This window comes from Ambystoma mexicanum, chromosome 1p, assembly GCF_040938575.1.
Source record: "Ambystoma mexicanum isolate Mex_15411 chromosome 1p, UKY_AmexF1_1, whole genome shotgun sequence".
NCBI classification, from domain to species: Eukaryota; Metazoa; Chordata; class Amphibia; order Caudata; family Ambystomatidae; genus Ambystoma; species Ambystoma mexicanum.
This window is the reverse complement of record NC_090921.1, coordinates 201559273-201581517: the sequence shown is the minus strand read 5'-3', so window position 1 is coordinate 201581517 and position 22245 is coordinate 201559273. Positions and strand designations below refer to the sequence as shown.

Here is a 22245-nt window from a genome sequence, read left to right as displayed (position 1 = left end):
TAGCCTCATAGAACAGAATGATCCACTCCAAATATATGGCCGCAGTGGGAGGCCATACATTCTGAAAGGGCCATTAATGAAGCAATAATGACCATTTCCAAGGTCCATAAGGCTATTAGCACATAGTACTAGTAGCAATCCATGTTTCTGAGTTTTGGTGAAGTAAAACATGTTTGTTTTAATCGCAAATAAAATACTCAACATGTATTGGTAAATTAAATGTATTTTTGTGTGTGTGATATTTAAATAACTATGTTGTCTTTACATCGCTTTATTGTAAACTTGGATGAACTGGAACAGTTGTAGCATGCACTTGTTTTAGGTGCAATTTCATATTGAATGCAATTCCACTACCAAAGTGAAAGCATTGTTCCATGTTTGAGTTTTCACTTCGTTGTGTTACATTACGTTGTGGAAAGAAATCTTGCTTGGAAATTGCATTGCTGTTTTTTGATTTCTGTTGCGTGCCTGGCAGCCGATGAGGTCAGAATAATTGGAATGCAGTTAATACTAGTAGTTATTGCCTGCATTCTGAAAATACTGCTTAGCTGAGCGGGGATCAATAATTCCGTACATGTGCTAAGCCAAATGATTACATTAGCAAAAGGTCCCTAAACAGCCACTCATGCTTGATGAGTAGATTTCAGCTCTGCAAAATGAATTAGCTGTGCTGTGAAATTTTAGATCATATAGAGGTGAATGGTTCCAATTGTTACTAAAAGTACCATTTTTGGGGGAGGATGTAGCAAATCGTTCAGATATTCAAACATATTTGCTATGTTTGACTCCAAATGAAGGCCAAGTCGGTATAGCAAATCGGGTATAGTCAGACTGGTCAAGAGACAATAATGAGTTAAATTAATATCAAGGGCTACGTAAGAGTTCCCACACAAATCCATGCTCTCTGTGGTAGATGTGACCATATTACGGTTACATGTGAGGCTTCATTTTGCAAATTGAAAAATACGGTGCTGTGTAGACAAATAATGATAAAAGTGTGCAATTTGCTCAGGCTACAGATGATTTGTTGCATCTAACACAGCACATATTGTAATAGGGCCCCACAGGAGTCACCCTATAGAAACAAAACAATACTATTTCCAACATAAATCTAAATAGCACAAATGTTTCCAGTCATTATGGCCGGATCACGATTCAAACTTAATATGTTAGTCCTTCATATACAGAGCTAATTTTAGAACGTAGAGCTCCCATCTGGATTATTGTTATTAAATTAATGCCATTTCGATCATCACAGCACGATACCAGCGATGAGCAGCATATTCAAAGTCGCAAACCAAGAACATTTATTTATTCGTATTTGTTATACATATAGTCCTTTCTGATGTAGCTTATTTCACATTAGATAAAGATCCACTCACTCATGATTCCAAAATGTTATTATTTCTTTTATGGGTGATTGGCAAGGTACAACCATTTACCATTAGCTACTTCATGTGACCCAACCACAACTACAACAACTTTGATCATTGTGAGGTGTTCACATGTGCAAGTGGTGACTGTTTTGTTTGGTTGCACTTGCTTTGATAGGATGCCTTGAACATGTTCAACAATGAAAACAAAATTAATTGATAAACCAGAATGCAATTGTGTTTATTACAGATTAGTTACGTTTCTACAAGTCCACTTCTAAGCAACAGAAACCAGTTCCCTTCATTTCTCCGGACCATCCCCAGTGATAATGTCCAGTCTCCTGGACTGGCCCAGCTATTGATACACTTTGGCTGGACCTGGGTCGGCCTCCTGATTGAAGACAACGACTATGGGCAACTGGGGGCGACTCTATTGAAGCAAGAGTTTGAAAAGGCTGGTGGGTGTATTGCCTTTTCTGAGAACATCATCCTGAGCAGAGCAGACAGGAATGCCCTGCATATAATCCGTGTGATCCAAAACTCCACAGCCAACGTTATTGTTGTCTTCTGCAGTGATGCTGGACTTAATCCTTTGATGGAGGAAATGATCAAACACAATGTGACTGGAAGGGTCTGGATTGCCACTGATGGTTGGTCCATTTCCACCATTTTAGCTGTAGAGAGGTACTCCAAAATACTCACTGGCACCATTGGATTCACAACACACAGCGAAAAGATGCCTGGGTTTGTACATTTTTTGAAAAGTGCCCATCCATCAAAATATAGAGACGATATTTTTCTCCAAAGGTTCTGGGAAGAAGCAGCCGGGTGTAGGTGGGTCGATCCGAAGACACAGGTCCAGAGCTTGCAGGAAAACACTTCAAAAGTGTGCTCCGGAGATGAAAACCTAGAATCACTGTACAGCAGCGATAATGATGAAACCCGCTTTAGAGGTCCTTACAATGTTTACGTTGCAGTTTATGCAAGTGCTTGGGCTTTACACAATCTGAAGGCCTGCAAGACCAGAGGCGAGCCATTGCTCATTGGAACGTGCGCAGAAAAGTTGGCCTTCAAACCCTGGCAGGTACCTTTAAAAATATGTAATTATATCCATTTGAAGATTTGCATAGAGTGCCTGTGGCCATATTTTAGCACCCTGTCCTAGTACAATTTGGGGCAAGATTTCGAATAAACACAGAAAAACATAAACCTCTTTTCTGTCAAGGCGGGAAATGTCTCCATGCTGCTTGATGAGGGTTCCCCCTCATGCAGCAATCCTTTTGTGAACACGTCCATTGCTCATATGCTTGTCTGTTCCTTCTGTCAGAACTACGTGGTGCAGTATCTGATGTGTCATCCCACTCACTGTTTGCACCATGGCATCAATAAGCATGTGTCTATCAATCTTCTTCTAATACTATTCATATTTGGCAAATGAAACAATAATTTGAGCAAAGTAATAAAGCAGAGTTTGGTGCTTCAAGTCTAGACAATCTCACAAACATCCGCCAATCTGGGCTTGGGCAATGATAATAGGGTTATAATAGAAGAGGATAGAGAGAGTTCCAGAATAATAGGGCCATCACAAGGTGCCATATTGATCCTAAAATCATCAAATCTGTACTAATTGTAAGGCAAAGATAACCTTAAATGGCACTTTGCTCATATAAGCTATACATCATTTCACCGGCCATGCCAAGAGAAGCCAGAAAGACACCCAACAGAGATTTGTAAATTGCTTTTCAATGGGATTTTGGAGTACCATGCTTTCTCAGTAGACCATGCAGCAATAATAAAAGTACATTATGTTAATATTAAATGTCCACACATTTTAACACAAGTATGAGGCTGTGTAGTTCCGAACCATTTCTGGTATCTTCCTGAGCCACTGAATGACATAAAATTGCAGAAACGTCCATTATACCTAGAAAATAGATTTCTCTGGACCTTAAATTGGTATTGCTCTGGTGATATCTCAGGTTAATATATCAGCTTACACCACTGTACTTGTTCTATGATAGATTATATGTTTATGAGCATACTTCAGTGAACTGCCCTCATTGGAGGTTTGAAGCCACCCAGAATGTGACCATTGTCCTCTAATTCTTAAATGGCCAACTGGTAAGAGGACATTGAACATATAGGACAGACTCAGTAAGCTCAATGTAAACCCAAGAAATCATATCAAATTGTCTGACCCAAATCTACTAAGAGTATCAAGCATGGTGATAAGAAATAACTTGCAATCATATCTAGTTCCCAATGGCACAGCTATAATTCAAAACTTCATAGTAATTGAGTCCTACAATTCTGTTTATCAACAACATGAAGTCCACAGGTCCAAGTCAAAAACAAAGGTTTCTGGTGAACTCGGAAACAGCCAATAGACATGAACATGTCCACCATCTTGACATTGTGAACGCCTGATGTGTGTTTAACAAAAAAGAAACTAGTCACATAATGAATAAGGGAGTTCAAAGTCAGGTTATGAAAAAGTGGTGAAAACCCAGGAAATGGTATCCATTATCTGAACACTTAATAACCAGACATTTTGGGCCTACCTAAATGGAGTTGCACCACAGACTCTGCTAACAAATGGCATGGATACACACGTGGATATGTGAAATGTGGTTTAACGACCTGATCTCAAGGCCTACTTTGCCCAGAGGCCTTATGAAAGGAGCAGTGCACGGCTTAAACAAAATCACGAAAGCTCGGTATGGGTAGTCCCTTAGGCCTTTTCTGCGATAAACTATAAGGAATCAATCCCAACAATCGGGGGTGATAGTATATTAATTACTGTCCATGGAAAGTGTAGTCATTCTTTGATTGCGCAATACACATTTCCGTCCATGTTAGAAATACCTGCGAAAATTGTACATTGTATTACTAACGTAATGCCCATTAATCAGAATTTCCCTCTGGCTACTCTCTAACATCTAGTCTATTAGTCGTGAGCTGAATCAGGATAAACTATAGATTGACTACTGCATTGTAGAATTCCCTAAGGTCTACTCAAAATAAGAGTGACTCGCTCTCTATGATAATACAGTTGTAGGAGTGAAATTGAATACAAATGGATGGCTTAGTAGCAACATAACCACATAAATGGCTAAAACAGTTTTGTGTTAACTCCATTTCTATTTAGTTTTTAATGACTGGGCCTGAACAATGTATCAACAAACACAGCAACTTATCCCCCATGTCCATGCAGATGCCAACTATCCTGGTTTGGTTACACCAACTGAATAATTCAGTGGAATATATCAAATATGACCCTTACATTAGAATTATACCACTGTATATTTTTTGAGGAAAAGATACAAGGTGGAGGTTTTCCCACAGGGGGCGATGTGCTTCTTCTGTCTGACTGACTCTGTCCTGTGCACATCTCTGCACATAGCCTTGTTCCCATCTGAGCGGTGACCTGTGACCTTGGATTTTTTAATTTCTAGGAACATGAGTGGAAACTTTATTAGTTATATGTTTTACTTGTTGGATGTGTGAGACCGGGCTGAAGCATTCTTGTTCATCGACCGGGCTGATCTTGTTCATATCCAATACCTGCGCTGCATTCTACATCTTCCCCTCACGGGGTCTGCTTCCTCACGGGGTCTGCACCATCTAATTACGTCATCTTCCCTTGTCTTGTGTCTGGGAAAGTGTTTCAGCTCCTACTCCTAACCAACCGCATGGCAACTTCACACCATGTTCAAGGCTGCTAGCCTTGTCAACACATTCCTCATGTGTGAGCTCAAACTGAATGCCTTTTGCTGAGTAAATCAATCCATGATGTTTTGAGGCCGATCATAATCTATTTGGCCTACGAGCTACTTTTATTCTGAGGCCTACTCTATGGGCCCGAATCACAGAAAAGTTTTATAATGGCACAATCCCATAGGAAAACATTCTGTGAATTGGGCCGTATGTCTAATGTTTCTATGAAGTGTTAATACATACATTTATATATTGGGTATTACATCCTGAACTTCTTAGTGTTTCTACTTTATTCTCATATACCTTCTTGAATTGTGTGTGTGTGTATGTGTGTGTATCAGATTAGGGCTTTCCTCTGCCTCTGTTATTCTGTCATCGCCATCCCTTAAATGGTTTAGGGTCTACCTAAAAATATACTTATTGGTGTGTATTCTTCTGGCTACTATTTATTTCAGGTTATAAGGTGCTTGTAGAAGTGCTGTTGCATCATGCATCTTGTCTCTATCCGCTACTACTTACTCTATATAATGAATGCTCACTCTATTGCTTAACGTCTCTTGGGGCCTACTCGCTTGCACCTATAGTTGCTTGCGCTAAGTTGACTCTTAAAGTGTAGTTACATGTTAACAGTGCCAGCCATATTTCTGCACATCTAAACTCAAAGTGTATATGTGTGCGTGTTGCTGTTTGCTGTTTATCTCCCATTGAAGGGATACGATGGGAATGACAGTGTGATCTGCTTGTGATCTGGACCTTTGGCCGTTGATGTTTGTTCAGACTTCTGTTTTATGGGGTTTCTTAACATATATTTCCTCTCATGTGTGGGATGTTGATGTTCTTCCCAACACATATATTTAGTAGAATGGGTGTTGTACATGATAGTGTTAGCAATTGCGTTAAAAGTAAAATATTGCAGGTTATCAATTTAAGCATTTACCTTACACAAGTTAAGGAAATTGTGTTTGAGGCCAATATTGCAGCATGCTAGGACATGAGTCAGCAGACCACCAAGCACTGCAGCAGAGCATGTTAAAGTGAGATTTGAGTCATTTCTAGCCTGCCAGCCAACATAGATAAGATGGTGAAATGGGTTCCTATGGTCCTCAAATTTAAAGTACCCTTTCTCTGAACCAAAAGTTCTGGCCTTCCATTACCCATAGCATGATGCCAATGAGAGACATTTTCAGACTGCACCACTTTCCTTCAACTGCCAACTCACAGACTGATGGACTGAGAGCAAGAGAGAGAGAGGGAAAGAGGGTGTGAGGTAAACTATTGGCAAGGCAAGGGAAACCAGTGAAATACAACCTCTGCCTGCAGAGGTGAGTGTGAAGAGTGCAGGGCTGAAGGTCGTTTTGCTGTGTAATGCCTACCACCCTCTTCTAGGGTCTAGCTCACTCCCCTCTAAGATCTCCTATCTCCTATCACCTAAAAGAAAGATGACTCAGGCCTAGCCCTTAGCACCTCAACACTAATTGAACCACGATCAAGCTCTCCTCTCAAGCCCTATCACACTCTCCCACATCCGTGGCTAACTAGACCCAAAGCATTTAAGCCTATCAGATCCCTGTGGCTAACATGTTCCCAAGTTTCTCTGCCAATGCCGCAAAGCAGATTGGAACACAAGCACTGATCAACACCGGAAGTGTCACATCAGCATTTTTTCTTACAGAACCAGACTCAGCGAGGCCACCAAAAGTGGCACATAGGCGCTATACAAGACTTATTACATTGCTTGCTCTCTTTACGCTGGCTAAAAAGGAGAATACGTCCTTTCTAAAAATTATGTAATCTGTACAAAGACCTATTTAGCTTCTCACAACACAGTTTAACTACAAACATGCAATCTCCCTTTTTCTTTGCACTTACAAATTGGGTCTATTATTTCATATGTAATGCTTACATGGGGTGTTATACCGAGAAATCCTCTTGACTATTATGGAAACATGAGGGCATGTTTTGGTTTTCTCTTTCATTGAACTGAATTTGAATGGTATGACTTAACCTTGTTATTGAATTCGTTCATGAAATGTGTGTTTGTGAGTTGGTGTTAGTTATTATGGGGTGTTTAGCTCAATATCAGTAGGTCAGTAGTGTCTCCTAGAAAGGTATCTTCATCCACTCTTGTAAGACTATCTTTATTGCAATTAGCCACTCATCCCTCTAATCGTGGATAGCCAACTTCAAACAATACAACCTTTTGACTATGGCCTCCATCTTCGAGGCCTTATTTTTTAAAAAACCTAATTTGCTCATTTCTGACCCCGTATGCTAGGGCCAATACCTCAGGAAGATGCACACAACTGCTTCACAAATAAGACCCAAGTCGTGGTAAATGGTTAGTGGGGGCACAGCAAAATAGGTTTGCCTTCACATAAAGTATCATCTACCCCACCACAGTGAGAGGCTGCTCGCTAAATCTTAGAAGCCTTATTAACCTGTCAGGAATTTTCAGGTTGAAACCAAATTACACTGAAATGTCGCCCTACACTTGTGCACATACACAGTACCAGGTTTAATAACAAATGAACGATTTCAGATTTCTTTAAAATAAAACAATTAATATTTCTTGCATTTTGAGCCTTTTTACAATAGAAGAAAACAGAAAAAAAAATGGGGAATACGTTTAATTCTGCCCTATATTGTACTAGGGAAAGAATGGAAGAAATATTCAAAGTACTGGCACTTAAGGTTTGGAAATCGCTATCAAGCTAGACCAGTCAAGATAAACAAAGAACGATTGGAAGCAAAATCACCCGCTAACACATGTAACAATTTGTAGAGATCATCATATTTGCTGCAAACTTTCTTTTTAACATTCTACAAGCTGATAAATTCTTCTTCTAGCAGGAAGCAAAACAAATAAATGAAATAATGATGGCCTCAGATGCAGAAGACACAACATAGCTGTATGAAGATTGTGGTAGTATGTGGTTTGTATCCTTGATTACTGCTGTCATGCATGATGCAATGGAACCACCACTTATATACGATGTTTCACAATGCCGCAAAAACTGAACAACCACTGGCAATGAGGAGAGCTTGTCAAACACATGTAGGAGCACAGAGCATCAAGACCATTTTGTTAATTGTTTAAAGCGTGGAGCTTACTCGAAAGCAGCTGAATGTTGTACAGGATTAGGTTTGCCAGCATTTGGGCTGGGATCATTTATCAGTAGCGCAGTTCTGTGAGTTTCTGTTTGTGCATCAGACCGTGTTTCCACTGATTGCGTTGAGAGCCTCTTCGGTGTCATTAGCCAGCTAGATTACCTACCAAAGCAAAATCTGCAGCAACTTGACATTTGCAGCTGTCTCCACTCCTGGTAACAATAGGTAAGCAAAAGAAGTTTCTTCTTTGCTGTATAGTCGGTCTTGATCCGGTATTGCTTTTAGTAATTGTGAGGAGTCTTGCGATAGATAATTTGACAGTCTTCTCTGCAGACTTTCTTTCTTCTCCTTTTCTGGCAAGATACAATCGATAGGATTTTGTGGTTGCAATGTGGTGGTACTGTCAGCCACTGGGAATGCTGTTGGGGACGACAAGCTGCCTGGTCCCACTATTAAATGCTCTTCAGGGACCACCAGGAGTGCAGAGTGCAGCAAAGCCAGTGAGCAGGTGCCCCTCCATGATAGTGGGAGGTGTGGAAAAGCCTGCTGGCCACACACCCCAGTAACTGTCCACCACAGCCGCTGTCCCTTTCTTGAGATCTGGACTGTACAATGTTTTGTTGCACCTACTGTTGGTCCCCACAAAGATGCTTCCTTCATTGTAAAAGCATAGTTCATATTCTTCCTGCTTTTGAACATTCACCGGTTTCTTCATTGCGTTGATCCATGTGATATTTGCCTCCTGCTCATTCCAGAACCCACTGCATACACTGTTCACTTTGTCTGTTAGTTCCTCTCAATAGTCTTCCTGCCATGCAGCTCATGGTAATTTTCTGCCATCTGCTTGCCATAAACCTCACTCCTTCCAACTTTAGGTATAGTCTCTGCATGCACTGCATGCTTTTGGGGCTTTGAGCACATTGCAACTGATCAGGACCCATTATTTCTAGTCACACTCTTCATGCCTGGAAAGTGCTTTGCAATCTGCACAAGGTCAGATGGAGTAAAAATTGTGCTTCCACAATCTGAATTTCCTGTGGACGTTTAACTCCGAGCCTGATCGGGTAAGTGCATTCCTTGGCCACTCTACTGCGAGTGTGCCATTATTTGTAAATTTATTAACATATTTTGAACTTGTAGCCACTACAGTGTTAGTCCATTCTCCCCCTGCCTCTTGTTAGCCTGATTCCGTGTTTGAGCCTTCACCACTCTCCTCACAGCCCTCCCTCTGACCACTGATTGGGCCTCAAGGCCAAAGCAGCATCCACAAGGGTTGTGTCCCCTCTGCCACTACCTACCAGATACTTTTAACCTCGAGCCTGATCGGGTCAATGCATTCCTTGGCTCCTCTGATGTGAGGGTGTCTTTATCTGTGAGGCAATCCACGGGTATTCCATCTGGGGTGAGTGCATTTTTCCATTCCTCTGTGCTCCCTAATTAAAAAAATAAATAAAACAGTTCAATGTTTTATATTGCGGCACCTTTCATTCCATTCCCCTTACCGTTAACTGTTCCCTTCCGCCTCCCACCCATCCCCTGACTCCTAATTGAGTGGTGTGCCCTCTTATTTGAACCCAGTAGGGAAGCCCACTGCCCGCTGCATCCCCCTGCTGCAAAGGGCCTTGAGACAAAGGGCAGCTCCTGAAAAAGCAGCTACAAAGGGTGTTAGCCGGTGTTTGCCAGGGAAGCAGGAAACCTGTAGCCGTCAACCAGCTGCAACGGACAAGGCCAAGTAAGAGTGTTGCGGTCAGGGGGCATTCTGTATGTAGGCATTTTATAAATGTCATATCATATATCATATCATATCATGCCACTTCATCCCACTAAGCTGACTCACCTGTCTTATTGCACTACCAACCTAAGCTCATAGTGTGCTGAATGTACTCACAGTCATACAGCAACCATAGTAACCAACTGTGTCAGCTTCCCACACCCAGTCAAATTGTGTTGCTTAGCCACTCCTCATTTCCATGTGAACTGTGCTACTGAGCCACCTGTCACATCTAGCTGATCTGTGTTAGTTAACCATTTGAGACATCTAGGTGAACTGTGTTAGCCATTTGTCATATTTAGATTAACTGTTTTGCTTTGCCACTTCTCATATCTTCTCATATCTGGATGAACTGTGTTGCTTAGCCCTCCCTTGCATCTAATATTAACACTCAACCCACCGCATACACCTCTCACATACTGCACTAAAGACAACTAGAACTCCTCAGCACAGCAAATCGCACATACTTCACATCACCCCAACCACAAGACATAGCACACACTTAACCTTGCACAGCACTGCATGATAGACACCTGCAAATCTCGCACCCAGGCTCAGTGAACAGTGCATCTAAACCGAAGCTACAAACAACACATCACAGCTCCTTTGCTCTTTTCCAGTTCCTTCAACTAACCTTACCCTCCCCTCCTTCTCTTTTCACAGAACCGCCAGAGCGCCAAGTGACCACTCAAGTGGCACCTGTGCATGGTATTAAAACCATTAACATTAATATTAACAACATTAGTCCTTGGTCAGGTGTTGTTGAAACACCACATTTTTGAGAGATTTGCTAGATTTGAGAATTCTGGGGGCATTCACAGATATCGGATAGAGTTCAAGAGAGTGGGTGTATGACAAGAGAAGGATTGTGTGTGTGTGTGCTCTCTGTTTTTGGATGAGTTGTGATTTGAGATGGGTGTTTGATTTGCTTCACTAGAAGCAAGTGCCACCAGATATATGGAGCTTAGCCACCAGGTACACTGGTGTGCTACTTGTGACTACTTTGTAGATGATGCATGCAGTCTTGAACAGAATCCTGGCCTGGAGATGAAGACAATGTAGTCCACCGAGTATGGGGGTGATTTGGTCATGTTTCTGCACACCCATAATGAGACATGCTGCAGCATTTTTTTAAGGGAGCTAAGTGAGATTCTGGGAGCCCCATCAGGTGGTCATTTTCCTGATCAATGTGCAAGGCCACAAGGGCCTGCACTTTGGTCCGGAAGTACTGCGGCGTGATGAAGGGTTTGATTTTAAAAAAGGTGAAGAATTGGAACGAAGCAGTTTGGACCTTCTTGGCTATATATTTCTAGAAGGACAAGCTGCTCTCAATGGGGTAGCCTAAAGATATTGCTGAACCTGACAGTTGCAGAACAAATCCTTCTAGGTGCATATCATTGAGCCATTGTTGTTTTTAGTACAGGGGGGCGATGAAGACACATTTGTTCTTGGATGGGTTAAGTTTGAGGTAGGCAGTCAGTATCCAGGACTGGATGATGGCAAAATAATTGCACAGATAACTGATGTTTTGTGGGATTTGTACTCATCTGCGTATTGTGGATAGTTATTTTGGCATCTTTGAGGAGTGTGTATGGAGGTTCAAAGGTTAAAAAGAATTGGTGAGAGTCTGGAGCCTTGTGGGAAACCACAGGAAGCTGTAAATTGGTTATAATGCAACATATGCTCATCTAGATGGCCTGGTATCTGCCTGAAAGATTGGCGGTAAACTAATTTAGGACATTGCCAAATGCTGTGAAGAGATTAAGGCGTACTAGAAGGCATGGGTCACCATTATTCATGATTTGTAGGCTATCATCCACCAGCAGGATGGTGGCTGACAAAGTGCAGGCATTTTCCTAAGGGTCTCAAAGATACAGTGAATGACACCAGTGTTCCATATGAGGTAAACATGGTTTCCTTCGTGTACCTATCACATAGAAGAGAAGAAGGCAACCTCTTTGTGAGCTAAGCAGATTCACTGGACATATTTCCTGATTTTCTCTGTTGCAGAAAGAAATGAAACTGTAACTGCACTCTACATATAACATTACATAAATCTTGGGTGGTAGTGGTCATATTCTCACATTTACCATGGTCCCTGATGTCAATGGGCCCCTCAGGGGTGGCCTGGTTGCAGCAGTCATATAGAATTTTCAAAGACTCATGAGTGGAATGTGGGCCCACATATCATACATTCAAGGAAGAGTGATCCTGCTAATTGCATTTGGATTCTGTGGCAGGGAATGGGTGAGTTAGAGAGGGGGCCTTGGCATAATGGTTACAGGCTCCTTCCACCTCTGCTAAGAGCCAAATAAACCTTTGTCCGGCTTCTGCAGTTTATGCAAGCCATGCTTCTCAGCCTGGTCTTCTTCACCGGGATCCAAGATTATATCAGGAGAGGGATTTGTTAATCTACCTAATTACATGCAAGAGTAACTGGGCTGGTGAAATCCCCAGCACCAAAAACAGAAGAGTCTAACAATGTGACACATTTCACTGTTTATTGAAAGCTTTCAGTTCAGGGTCAAGTTATGGGCAATAAGCAATTCTCCAATACTTTCTCATCGCTCACAAACTCAGCGCAGTCTTTTAAAGGCCCATGACATCACAAAATACAAGAGGCATTGCTAAAAACCCAAGGGAACATGGATTTGGTTAGTGAGGTAAACTACATATGGAGTACAGACAGGGATAGTAACTCTGTTGGCTAGGCCATAGCTGGTGGCTCATCCTGCGACCCCCTCCAAAATGTTGCAACTACAGGTATGTCAGGTTAGCGTGCTATGGTTGGACCTCACAGAAAAGTGTGAGAGGGTGTGGAAGGTGGATAGGGATTGCTCAGCAAGGGTCTTCTCAGGCTTGGTGCCTATGAAGGTTACCAGCCCATTCAAGGTGGTGGAAATAGCCACAGAGGAGCTGCTTGTACCCAACAAGTTACCATCTCTGATCCTCTAAGCCTTGAGACAGAACATTAAGCTTTCATCCTGGTATTAATCTTGCATTCAGGTGGATAGGAATGATGGTCTTTGTCTGGCTCTAACAGGTTTCAGGGCATGTGTGGAGGGACCACAAACTACATTTTTCTGCTTGCATTTATGAGGAATTTTGAATTGTACTCTTGCAGGTGTCCTAGCTCTTCTATTTAACTTGAAAAGTTCCCTCACTCAGTGTCCTTGGCAAGGCTGTGCACAATAGCTGCACTCATAGCCTGGTCTGCGCGTCTTAGCAAAGACAGCATGTAAGGCCTCTCTCTGTATTCTCAATCCCTTCCAGTATATTCCATTCATTTCAATGTGGCTGTGGCTTCCATTTTTATTTACACAGTCATTCATGGTAGTTGTATTTAAGTGTCAGCAAGCAGATCATATGCATTTTGTGCAACTTGTGGTTAATGCATAGCGAAGGCGTGCCTGTCCTCTAGCTAAATTAGTCATAAGCATGTTTTCGTGTCCGAGTAGTGTGGCCTAAGTGTCTGTGTAACTTTGTGCAGGAATGCGTGTGTGCTTCATGTCTAACGCATCCACGTCATAGTCTTAGTGATGTCATCAGTTTTCTTCACGGTTATGGTTTGTCAACTTACCCCATCGATTGCAAATGTATCTCTTTGACGATGTCATCAGGATAGAAACTAAATGACTGTCTGAGTGAATAACATTTCTCACATGTCTTGAAGTGGTTACAGTGTCACTTAAAAAAATCTCTCTGTATATCGCGAAAATGTTGCAACTAAAATGTAGTCAGAGTAAAGATTGTGGTGAAAATATATTAGGGTAAATGAGGGTGTGATGGCTTATGATTGCCTGGTTTAGGGTGAGAATTGTTGTTAGGATAGAGTAAGGGTCAGTGAAGGTGTTAGGGTAGAGGGTTTGATAAGGCTAGTGTTACAAGAGTATCGGTTTGCTTAAGGTTAAAGAAAGGGATAGAGAGGTTGGGGAGGGATTGTGATGTCGAGGTGGAATAAGGAGTTGGATAAACCTGGGGGTAGGATAGATTTAGGGTTAGGATTAGTGTCAGAGTTGTAGTTAGGGTAAGACTAATGTTAGTGACAGAGCTAGGCTTTTGGTTAAGGTAAGAGCTATGCAATTTGTGATGATCTAGTGATAGAGTTGGAGTTAGGATTACTGGTCATTTTCTGTTGATTTATTGTTTGCATTATATCTCATCACATGCAAATAAGATTCTTTGGGGAGACGGGAGTTAGGGAAAGCCTAAGGGGTAAGGTTGGAAGGAGGGATGCAGTTAGTGTTGGGGAAGGATGACGTGATTGTGTAGGGCTTGTGATTGCATGTCTTTATTAAGGGATTGGGTCATTGATAAGGATGCAGATTTGTACATTTCAGTATTAAAAAATAGCTTTTTTGGTGACCTTATTGTAGGGTAGTCCCAAAACCCAAATAAACAAAAGCAATCCAAGGAGCAATATCTAGTGCACGAATTGTAAGTAAACCAAGTTATATTACATCTAGTTTCGGCCGGGAAGAACACAAGTTTCTTTCAACATGCCAACATTAAACGGCACTTGAAAGTGAGCAGTACCCAAAATACAATACAAACTCCCCAATGAGAGTCAAAAACGGACAGTAGTAGGGAATGAGACCAAGACTAAGTGCGGGTGAAGTTAAGAGAAAAGTTTATCCAAAATATAGGGCATACATAAGACTCTGCATACTCCGAGAGTGCTCTGCCAGACAATAGAAAAACATTCATATTTATTACAAAATCACATTATCGATGATGTAGAATGAGTTGTGGGGATTGGGCGGTGGGGGCTGGACATTATGTATTCTTTAGGACCAGTGCTCCAGGATTGGCAGAGGTCCACGTGGTGCCAGCGTGGGGTTCATGAGTCAGCTGGGCTCTTCTGGGTGGAGCGCAGGGTCCGATGATGTCCGAGCTGTTACAATTTACGCTATTTAACAATTCCTTTTTCGCCACACATACTCTGAAATTTATTGGCATATCTCCATCGATTTAATATAGCTCACACTCATAAATTATATACACTTAAAAAGGTTACTTCATGAATCAGGTGCTTTATCTTGAGGTTACATTCTAGGGCTATCTGCATCAACTCCTTTGTTAGATCTATTAGGGGACAGCTTAATAGTGTGTTAGTACAAGAGAGGATATATTATCACTTGGAATTTGAACGTTAGGGGTGAGCTGGGGTGGTACTTGGTCAAGGGGCACACAACTGGCACATCAAACAGAACTCCGGGTTAGGGATCTGGGGGCCCTGTCTCTAGCCTGGGGGTCTACTGGTGCTGATTCAGAATTATGTAGATGAATGTTTTTTTCCAGGCCAGAGCTGCAGCCCAGTTCACTCACAGGGCAGTGATGTAAAAGGGAAGACAAAGGATACAGCGTTCGAAGTGTTACTTTCTACACTGAGACATCCGTGAGAATGAGCTTGATGCAGCGGCGGCACAGGGGAAGATGAGGGGGGTGTGGTTAGCTAACTGTGCGCTGACCTAGAGGTAGAGGTGCAGGCCTGAAGGCCAATGCTTCTGCGTGGCCTACTAGAACTAATACAAAATGGAGTCAGTGACCATACAAAATGGAGTCAGGAGTCGATTCTCTTGCGGGTGTGGCATGCGGGTGTGGCATGTGTATGTGTTGCCCCAAGGCTGTCCAGAACTGTGGCCAGTGGTGAATGGTCAGCCGTGGAATGAGCAAAGTGTGCATGTGGAGACAGGAATTAAGGGGAGGAGGCAAAAAAGACCTTTCCTCGCTTACACACTATATATAAGAGAAAACCATAAACATGAAGTTGAAACAGTTGCATGAATCATGTAACTCTCTACAATCCCATTGGTTAACAACATCTGTCCCCTAAAGAAAACCACACATTAGTCAGCCCTAGTGGCCCAAATCTATCCCTATGACCAAATGAGTCCAGCCCCTCTGTCAATGAGCTCATGTCCGACTCTACCAGAATTCTCGGTCCCCATTGGCTGTCAGCTTTGGGTACATTTTTTGCATTCAGACCCTTCCCTATTGGTCAAGCCACCCTCAAGTATCCCAAGATGTGTTTCACCCCTCAGAGCTGACCAATCCCCTGTAAGGTGAATACAGTTTTGCAACAGAAACAGCTACCTCATCTCATTCCCATGCGACCAGAAAATCTGCCCCCCCACACTGTTTCTCATATATATATGTATAGCTGTTGAGCAGCCTAGATAGTAAATCCACTGTGAGTGATGGTGAAACGGTGGACCAATGCGGTAATTTGAGCAGCTCGTATTATTCGAGCTTGTCTGCATTGGATGTACTCACCACTAGAGTCGATCTCCGCCCCTAGGTATTTATATATGTACACACATCGTTTAAGGAATTTCATACAAACATCACCCATGACTGGGCAACCTGGTACCACATGTCTATTGGTTTTAATGCATGAATTCACGGAGCAATAGCAACATGGGACATAAAGAAAGGAAAGTGGTAAAATAGAAGATGCCAGAAGGGTAGAACAGAGACTAAGGAGGAGGTGGAGATAGAGACAACATTGATAGAACAGAATGTGGAAGAAAGAGGTGCAGGTGAAAAATACCAGGAGAATTAATTTAGAAATAAGCAGAAAGGAGACCCAGTCTACATGGTGTGAGTGGCAGGATGGGGGAAGGATCATGTGGCAATACGTCAAGAAGATGGAAAGGAGAGAAAACACAGAGATAGTATGGTCGATGAAGAGGGAGAAGAAACCCACATAGGTGTGAAAACCTTTATAAATTGTCAAGGAGGTAGACAATATTGATTGGGGTGTATGAGAATAGAGCAATATGCCGGAAACAGGGAGGTGGTGCAGGTTTTGTGAAACAACACATAAGAAAGTCCTGGTGACCTGCACCTTGGTTTCATATTGGGATTTTCCCATCTTACATTCCGCTCCAGCCATTGCCAATTCAAGGGGCCAGCACAAAAAACATGCTTAGCTTTCAGAACTGCAGAATACAATTCCTGAGACAGAGAAGACAAAGCGCTAGGATACCTGCATACCACAGAATCAAAAAGGAAATGCAGGGACACTCAAACCCTCTAGAGAATAGTTGACTGAGATTTGAGGAACCTCACAAGGAGGGCCCCAGAGGGAGGAGTTGCCTAACCGAAACCTGTTATTTTAGAAGCCGAAGTAATTTGTACAGATGGGTGTTTCTTGCACTATTTTGTAACTACCTCTTAGAATCATATAAAGTAAAAACCAACATTTTGGTGTCAGGTTCTCAGGGCTGCTATAAAGCATCAGAAGTTGGGTAGTGGGATCAAATCTTGGTAACAACCACTTCTCCACTAAAATTAGATAGGGCTATAATTACCTTACTCTTTATAAGAACCTTACTCTTCTTTAAGGGTACATCAGGCTTCACCAGATTTTGCATATTCAGTGTGAAAGATTTGAACAACCCTCCAGAGGCTGAACTCTAGTTTCTGTTAACCTCTGCCTGTAACTTCCAAATGGCACCTATTGCCAGTTTGGCTGGCATCTTGTTGGAACTGGGATGTTACGTTTACAAGGGGCATGCATAAGGTGATGCTAGTTCGATTAGGTAAATAGATGTTTCAATAAAGCAGGGAGAGCCAATAGCTCAGCTGGCCATTGAAATATTTTTCAAACTGAAATTAGTAGACATTATAGGTCTGAGTGGAATGGAGCAGTGGAGAAAGGGGTTGGCTCCTTCCACTCTTTACTGTCCCTAGACCCAAATCCAGAACTGGGACCCATGGATGCTACAACACTATGTCTGAGTTCACCATGATCTAGCAACATCATTTACGCATCCTGTCTGCCTTTGTTGCAACTATTTAAGTCGAGGAAGGAAAGGGGCAGTCAGGGTGATACTTTTTACGAAGTTGGGACCTGTTATTCTGTACTAGGAGTAATGTGAAGGGTGATGGTCAAATCATATTTCAACAGTTAGTCTTGCCTCATTTGAGAATGCACCACAAAGATACAGGACGAGGTAATCCATCCAATACTTTCTCCAGGCAATAAAGCAGTGTGTGCAAATCCCCCATCTGCCAGAGCCCTTATGTGTGAATGTAGGCTGAGCCCCTTCCCACCCTATATTTGATGTGCCTTTCTTCTGCAAACCTATGACTGAATTCAGGGATCTCTTGCACAATGACACCCTACCTACCACAATGTATAAACCTCAGTCAGATGTCTTGGTAGAGCATTTCAATCAGGCATTGGAAGACAGCAAGAATGGGGACATCTTTCCTTCCTGGGCTCTCACTGTCGTACATAGACCAGCTCGTGCTTCACTGATTCTTCCCCATTTGAATTTGTTTAATGCCACAAACACAGAGATGCATTTGCCTTGCTCAAGATGGAATTTGAGAGTGAGAAGGAAAAGGAACTAAACACCATCAGATGCAGACAGACTATCTGAGGGGAAATGGATTCTGAGGAAGATCTGATTTGTCAATATATTGAGGAAAGTGAAGGCAAGCAAAAATATTCTTATCATGATCAAGTTCAAGGCAGACATTTCAAGTTCAATAGGTAGGACACAAAGATCTTGTGCTCCAGGACACTTCAGAGATCTGCAGAAGACTTAACAGGTCTATTTTATGATCAGGCTTAAAGCTTGAAAATCCCCCCAAGACCCATCTCTGATAGCTGGAAGAGAGCTCTACCCAGAATGCAGCATCAACAAAAGCCTGAAAAAGATATCAGAAAAGCACATGATTGATCTATATGAGTATTTTACCCATTTCTGGGACTCAATTACGGATAATACAGATAGTCTGCAACTTTTTACACAACACTGAAACTCTCACAGGGCCATGCATGCAGATTCCCTCCCACCAGTTACCTGAAGCCTGAAAACAGCCTGTACAACTAGAAGTGTAACAAAAGCTTGAACTGGGATTGATGAAGCCATTTCAGAGCAATTCGCCCTCTCTGACTTATTAGAATCAAATCCCATTGGAACACGCAGCAACTGCATAGTTTTGCAAACTAAATAAGATGTTGAGCTGTGATGCCTACCTAATGACCCACATCAATTAAATGATTGAAAAAAGGTCCGTCCAGCAACATACGTGTACAAGCTGGACCTGGCAAAAGAGTATTTGTAGATACCACTGGCAAATAAGGATCATGAAAAGACTGCCTTTATTTACTCCAGCAACATTCTAGCAAATGATGGCCCTAATTCAACTGCACTACACAATCAACAATAACAAGAAATATTTGTCTTGGGCATAACCAAAAAGGCCGTAGAATCACATCAAAAGGGCAATTATCAAATGGCTTTGAGGCATGTATTACAAAAATGTCAAAACAAAAAATCGATCCATTAACATAGTTCTTCTCACGATAAGTAACCCCACTTTTTAGTCTTTGTAATGAACTACAAGAGTAGCGCTATTCAAACACAGTGTCCACCAGTATATCAAAATCAATTCGCTGTAGTATATTTAGGGCGTGATTCACAGCATTTTTTGCATGGTGCAAAGTGACTTTTCACTGGTGAAAACTGACTATGCACTGCCAACAAACACCCTGATTTATGGAGCAGTGGAACGTGTATTTTTGTTGTGCAAAGTGGCTTTGCATGGCAAAAAGCCACTTTGCACAGTTACAATCAGGGTGTCTGTTGGCAGTGCAAAGTGACTTTTCACCAGTGAAAGTAACTTTGCACTGTGCAAAAAAATCCATGAATCAGTCCCTGACCTTTTTAGATGTAAAAGCCTACAGCAGTGCAACATGCACTCCCCTTAAACCCTGAACATCAAAAGAGGCTAACCTGTTCAAAAACTCTCAATGAATCTGACTTGACAATTTTAGAAATTCTTTGTACTGTTTCACATTTGATTTTCATTTTTGTAGGTTGCAATATCTGAACACAATATATGCTTTCACCAATTTAGTCATAACTCATTTTGCTATTCTACATTTATTAAACATGTAGAAATGAGTCTTTGGAGATATGATCATGCAAGTGACTGGCAAATAGCGCTTATGCTGATGACTTGCTTTTAATTGATCACACTCCCAAAGGATTACAAAATCTGATCCCTGCACTTGGGGAGTATGCCAGCACTGATGGCTTGGCAGTCAATATAGAGAAAAGCAAAATGATGATGACTTTACCCCCCATCCCTAGCAAGCGTAAGAAGATGATCTGTAGGATACATGGCATCCCACTGGAAAGTGTTCCCTCTTATAAAGATCTTGGCTGCATGTTGAAAACACCTATGTGGGCAAAGCGTTGCTCAGAAACTAACATGAAATGTAAAAGAGCAGTCCAAGCAATAAGCCAATGTGTAGGCCATCAAGGAGGACTAATGACCATACTTTTATTATTCTCTTCTAAAGTTCGCCTCATACTCTTTTATGCAATCGAGATTGAGGGACATCAACTTGCCACAGAATTAAAATGCTGGAAGGTTCAATGTTGCGTAGTTTGTTCTGTATGCCCCAAACATTGTCAATATCTCTACCTCGAATTGGAACTTAATGGCATCAGTTATGATTTCACTATGAAAACGTTAATGTTCCATGACAATCTACAAAAGTTGGACAACGGAACTATGATGGTCGGCTTTCTATCAAGTGCATTTTTCGCAATTGATAACTCAAGTGGATGGGGACACTAGGCTCTCTCGTCTCCCTCCATTTGCAGTGGCAAGTAGGGTGTAGTAACAACTCGCCTGAGGGTGAGATGTACGTGGTAAAATCTCGTTTGAAAAATAGACTGTCTTTGACTAGTAAAATAGAAAATCTGAACATCTTGTGTACTAAACGTAACAGTGCCTAATTCTGTGAATACATCACTACACGATTGATTAAACTATCATATATCATGGCCTATCCTAATAGCTCTGTAGCCAGGCAGTATTTGTTTTTGAAATTTAACATTTGTGAGGCATTGATTACTCAAGGAGCTCGCCTCGGCATTGGACAAGACTTATGTTTGCATCACCTATGTGGCACTTCAGCAATAGAAACCATTGAACATTTACTGATTGAATGTGAAAGTATACAACGATTGTGATATAGTTTTATGAAATCTTACAATAATGGTTTTAACTGTGCTGACCTGTCTGTATCGTGGTTCATGTTTTTAGATGGTTGTGTTAGGGATAATTCTCTAGAATGGCTAATTTCCCTTACCTACTGAGTCCCTAAGTAGCTTCGCTGGATTGCTAGGATTTTTTTTTTCACCTGTGAAGAGTGTGAGCCTTTTTTGCTGTGTGTTTTACATTTTTGTGTTCATAGACTGTGGAGCCTCACCTACTCCATAGGCATCATCTTTTTACTGTGTGTCACACAGCCCCTTTACTGCAGTGACACAGGGTTGTCTTTTTCAGACTTCCCACTTTAAACTCCATATTCTGGGACTGACTACTGTCTCTCAGAACATGTAAAGTTGCCATTGACTTTATTAGTCTTTTTACATTCACAGACCCAGTACAAACTACCTTATATAGAGTCCTGGAAAGGGTTAATAGTTATACCTTTTTGTCTGGCTCTCAAGGAACATTATTTTGTTCCCCTTTCTTTAAGATTTGGCTGGTGGCAGTGTTATCTATCATATTTTTCCTACTGCTGTCTATTTAAATAGCCCTGGTACTGTTTTAGGCTACCTTGGTAGCCTCAAACCTACATCCGCTTGCCCCATTTACTTTTATTTGCTTCCGTCTGGGTTCTGCACAGAAGCCCTCCTTAGGCGCCTGAGAGTCTCGGGGTGCAGGATGTGAGGGAGGGGTTTGAGGCCCCCTGCACAGAGTTCCCTTGGAAACCCTACTCACACTCTGGTTTGATTGGCTAGGTGACTGTGCTGCCAGGACAGCCACCCTGCTGTGTGAATGGGGGAAATCTGCAAAAAAAGCAGGTCTCTGGGACTAGGAAGGCATAATCGCCACTGGATCGAGAGAACCAAAGAGAAGCTGAAAGAAGAGGACCACTACCATGACTGAACCTACCGGTGAAGCCCGCTGCAGGTCTGAATCTCCAAACTTCGATGACAGAGAAGATCTGCAAGGAATCTTCTTCCATTGAGCTGGTGGGACCAACCAGTTTTCCAAACACCAAGCAAGGCCTCCCTCCCCTAGTCGAATTTGCTGTGCATCGCCGCAGTAAACCAGATAGCCAGGAGGCTCGGACCCTGTTTGGGTTTTAAGGAGCGCACCTTTTGTTCGTTGCTTTACTCTGCTGCTGGTTTCTTCCCTGGGCAGTGCAGGACCCTCCAGCCTTCCATCTTCAGGTCAGTCCGACAGTCACTTCAGGAACCGTGACCCTGCAGGACCTGCCAGGAACTTCTG

The 22245-nt window shown here is 42.1% G+C and overlaps 1 protein-coding gene across 1 annotated transcript in view; it reads left to right on the top strand.

Moving 5' to 3' along the window:
- LOC138468055 (extracellular calcium-sensing receptor-like) overlaps positions 1-22245 on the top strand; it is a 146959-nt gene that overhangs the window by 298 nt on the left and 124416 nt on the right. The window contains exon 2 of the mRNA XM_069608487.1: positions 1624-2457. Within this exon, the coding sequence (XP_069464588.1) occupies positions 1624-2457 (834 nt within the window). The remainder of the gene's footprint in view (positions 1-1623; positions 2458-22245) is intronic.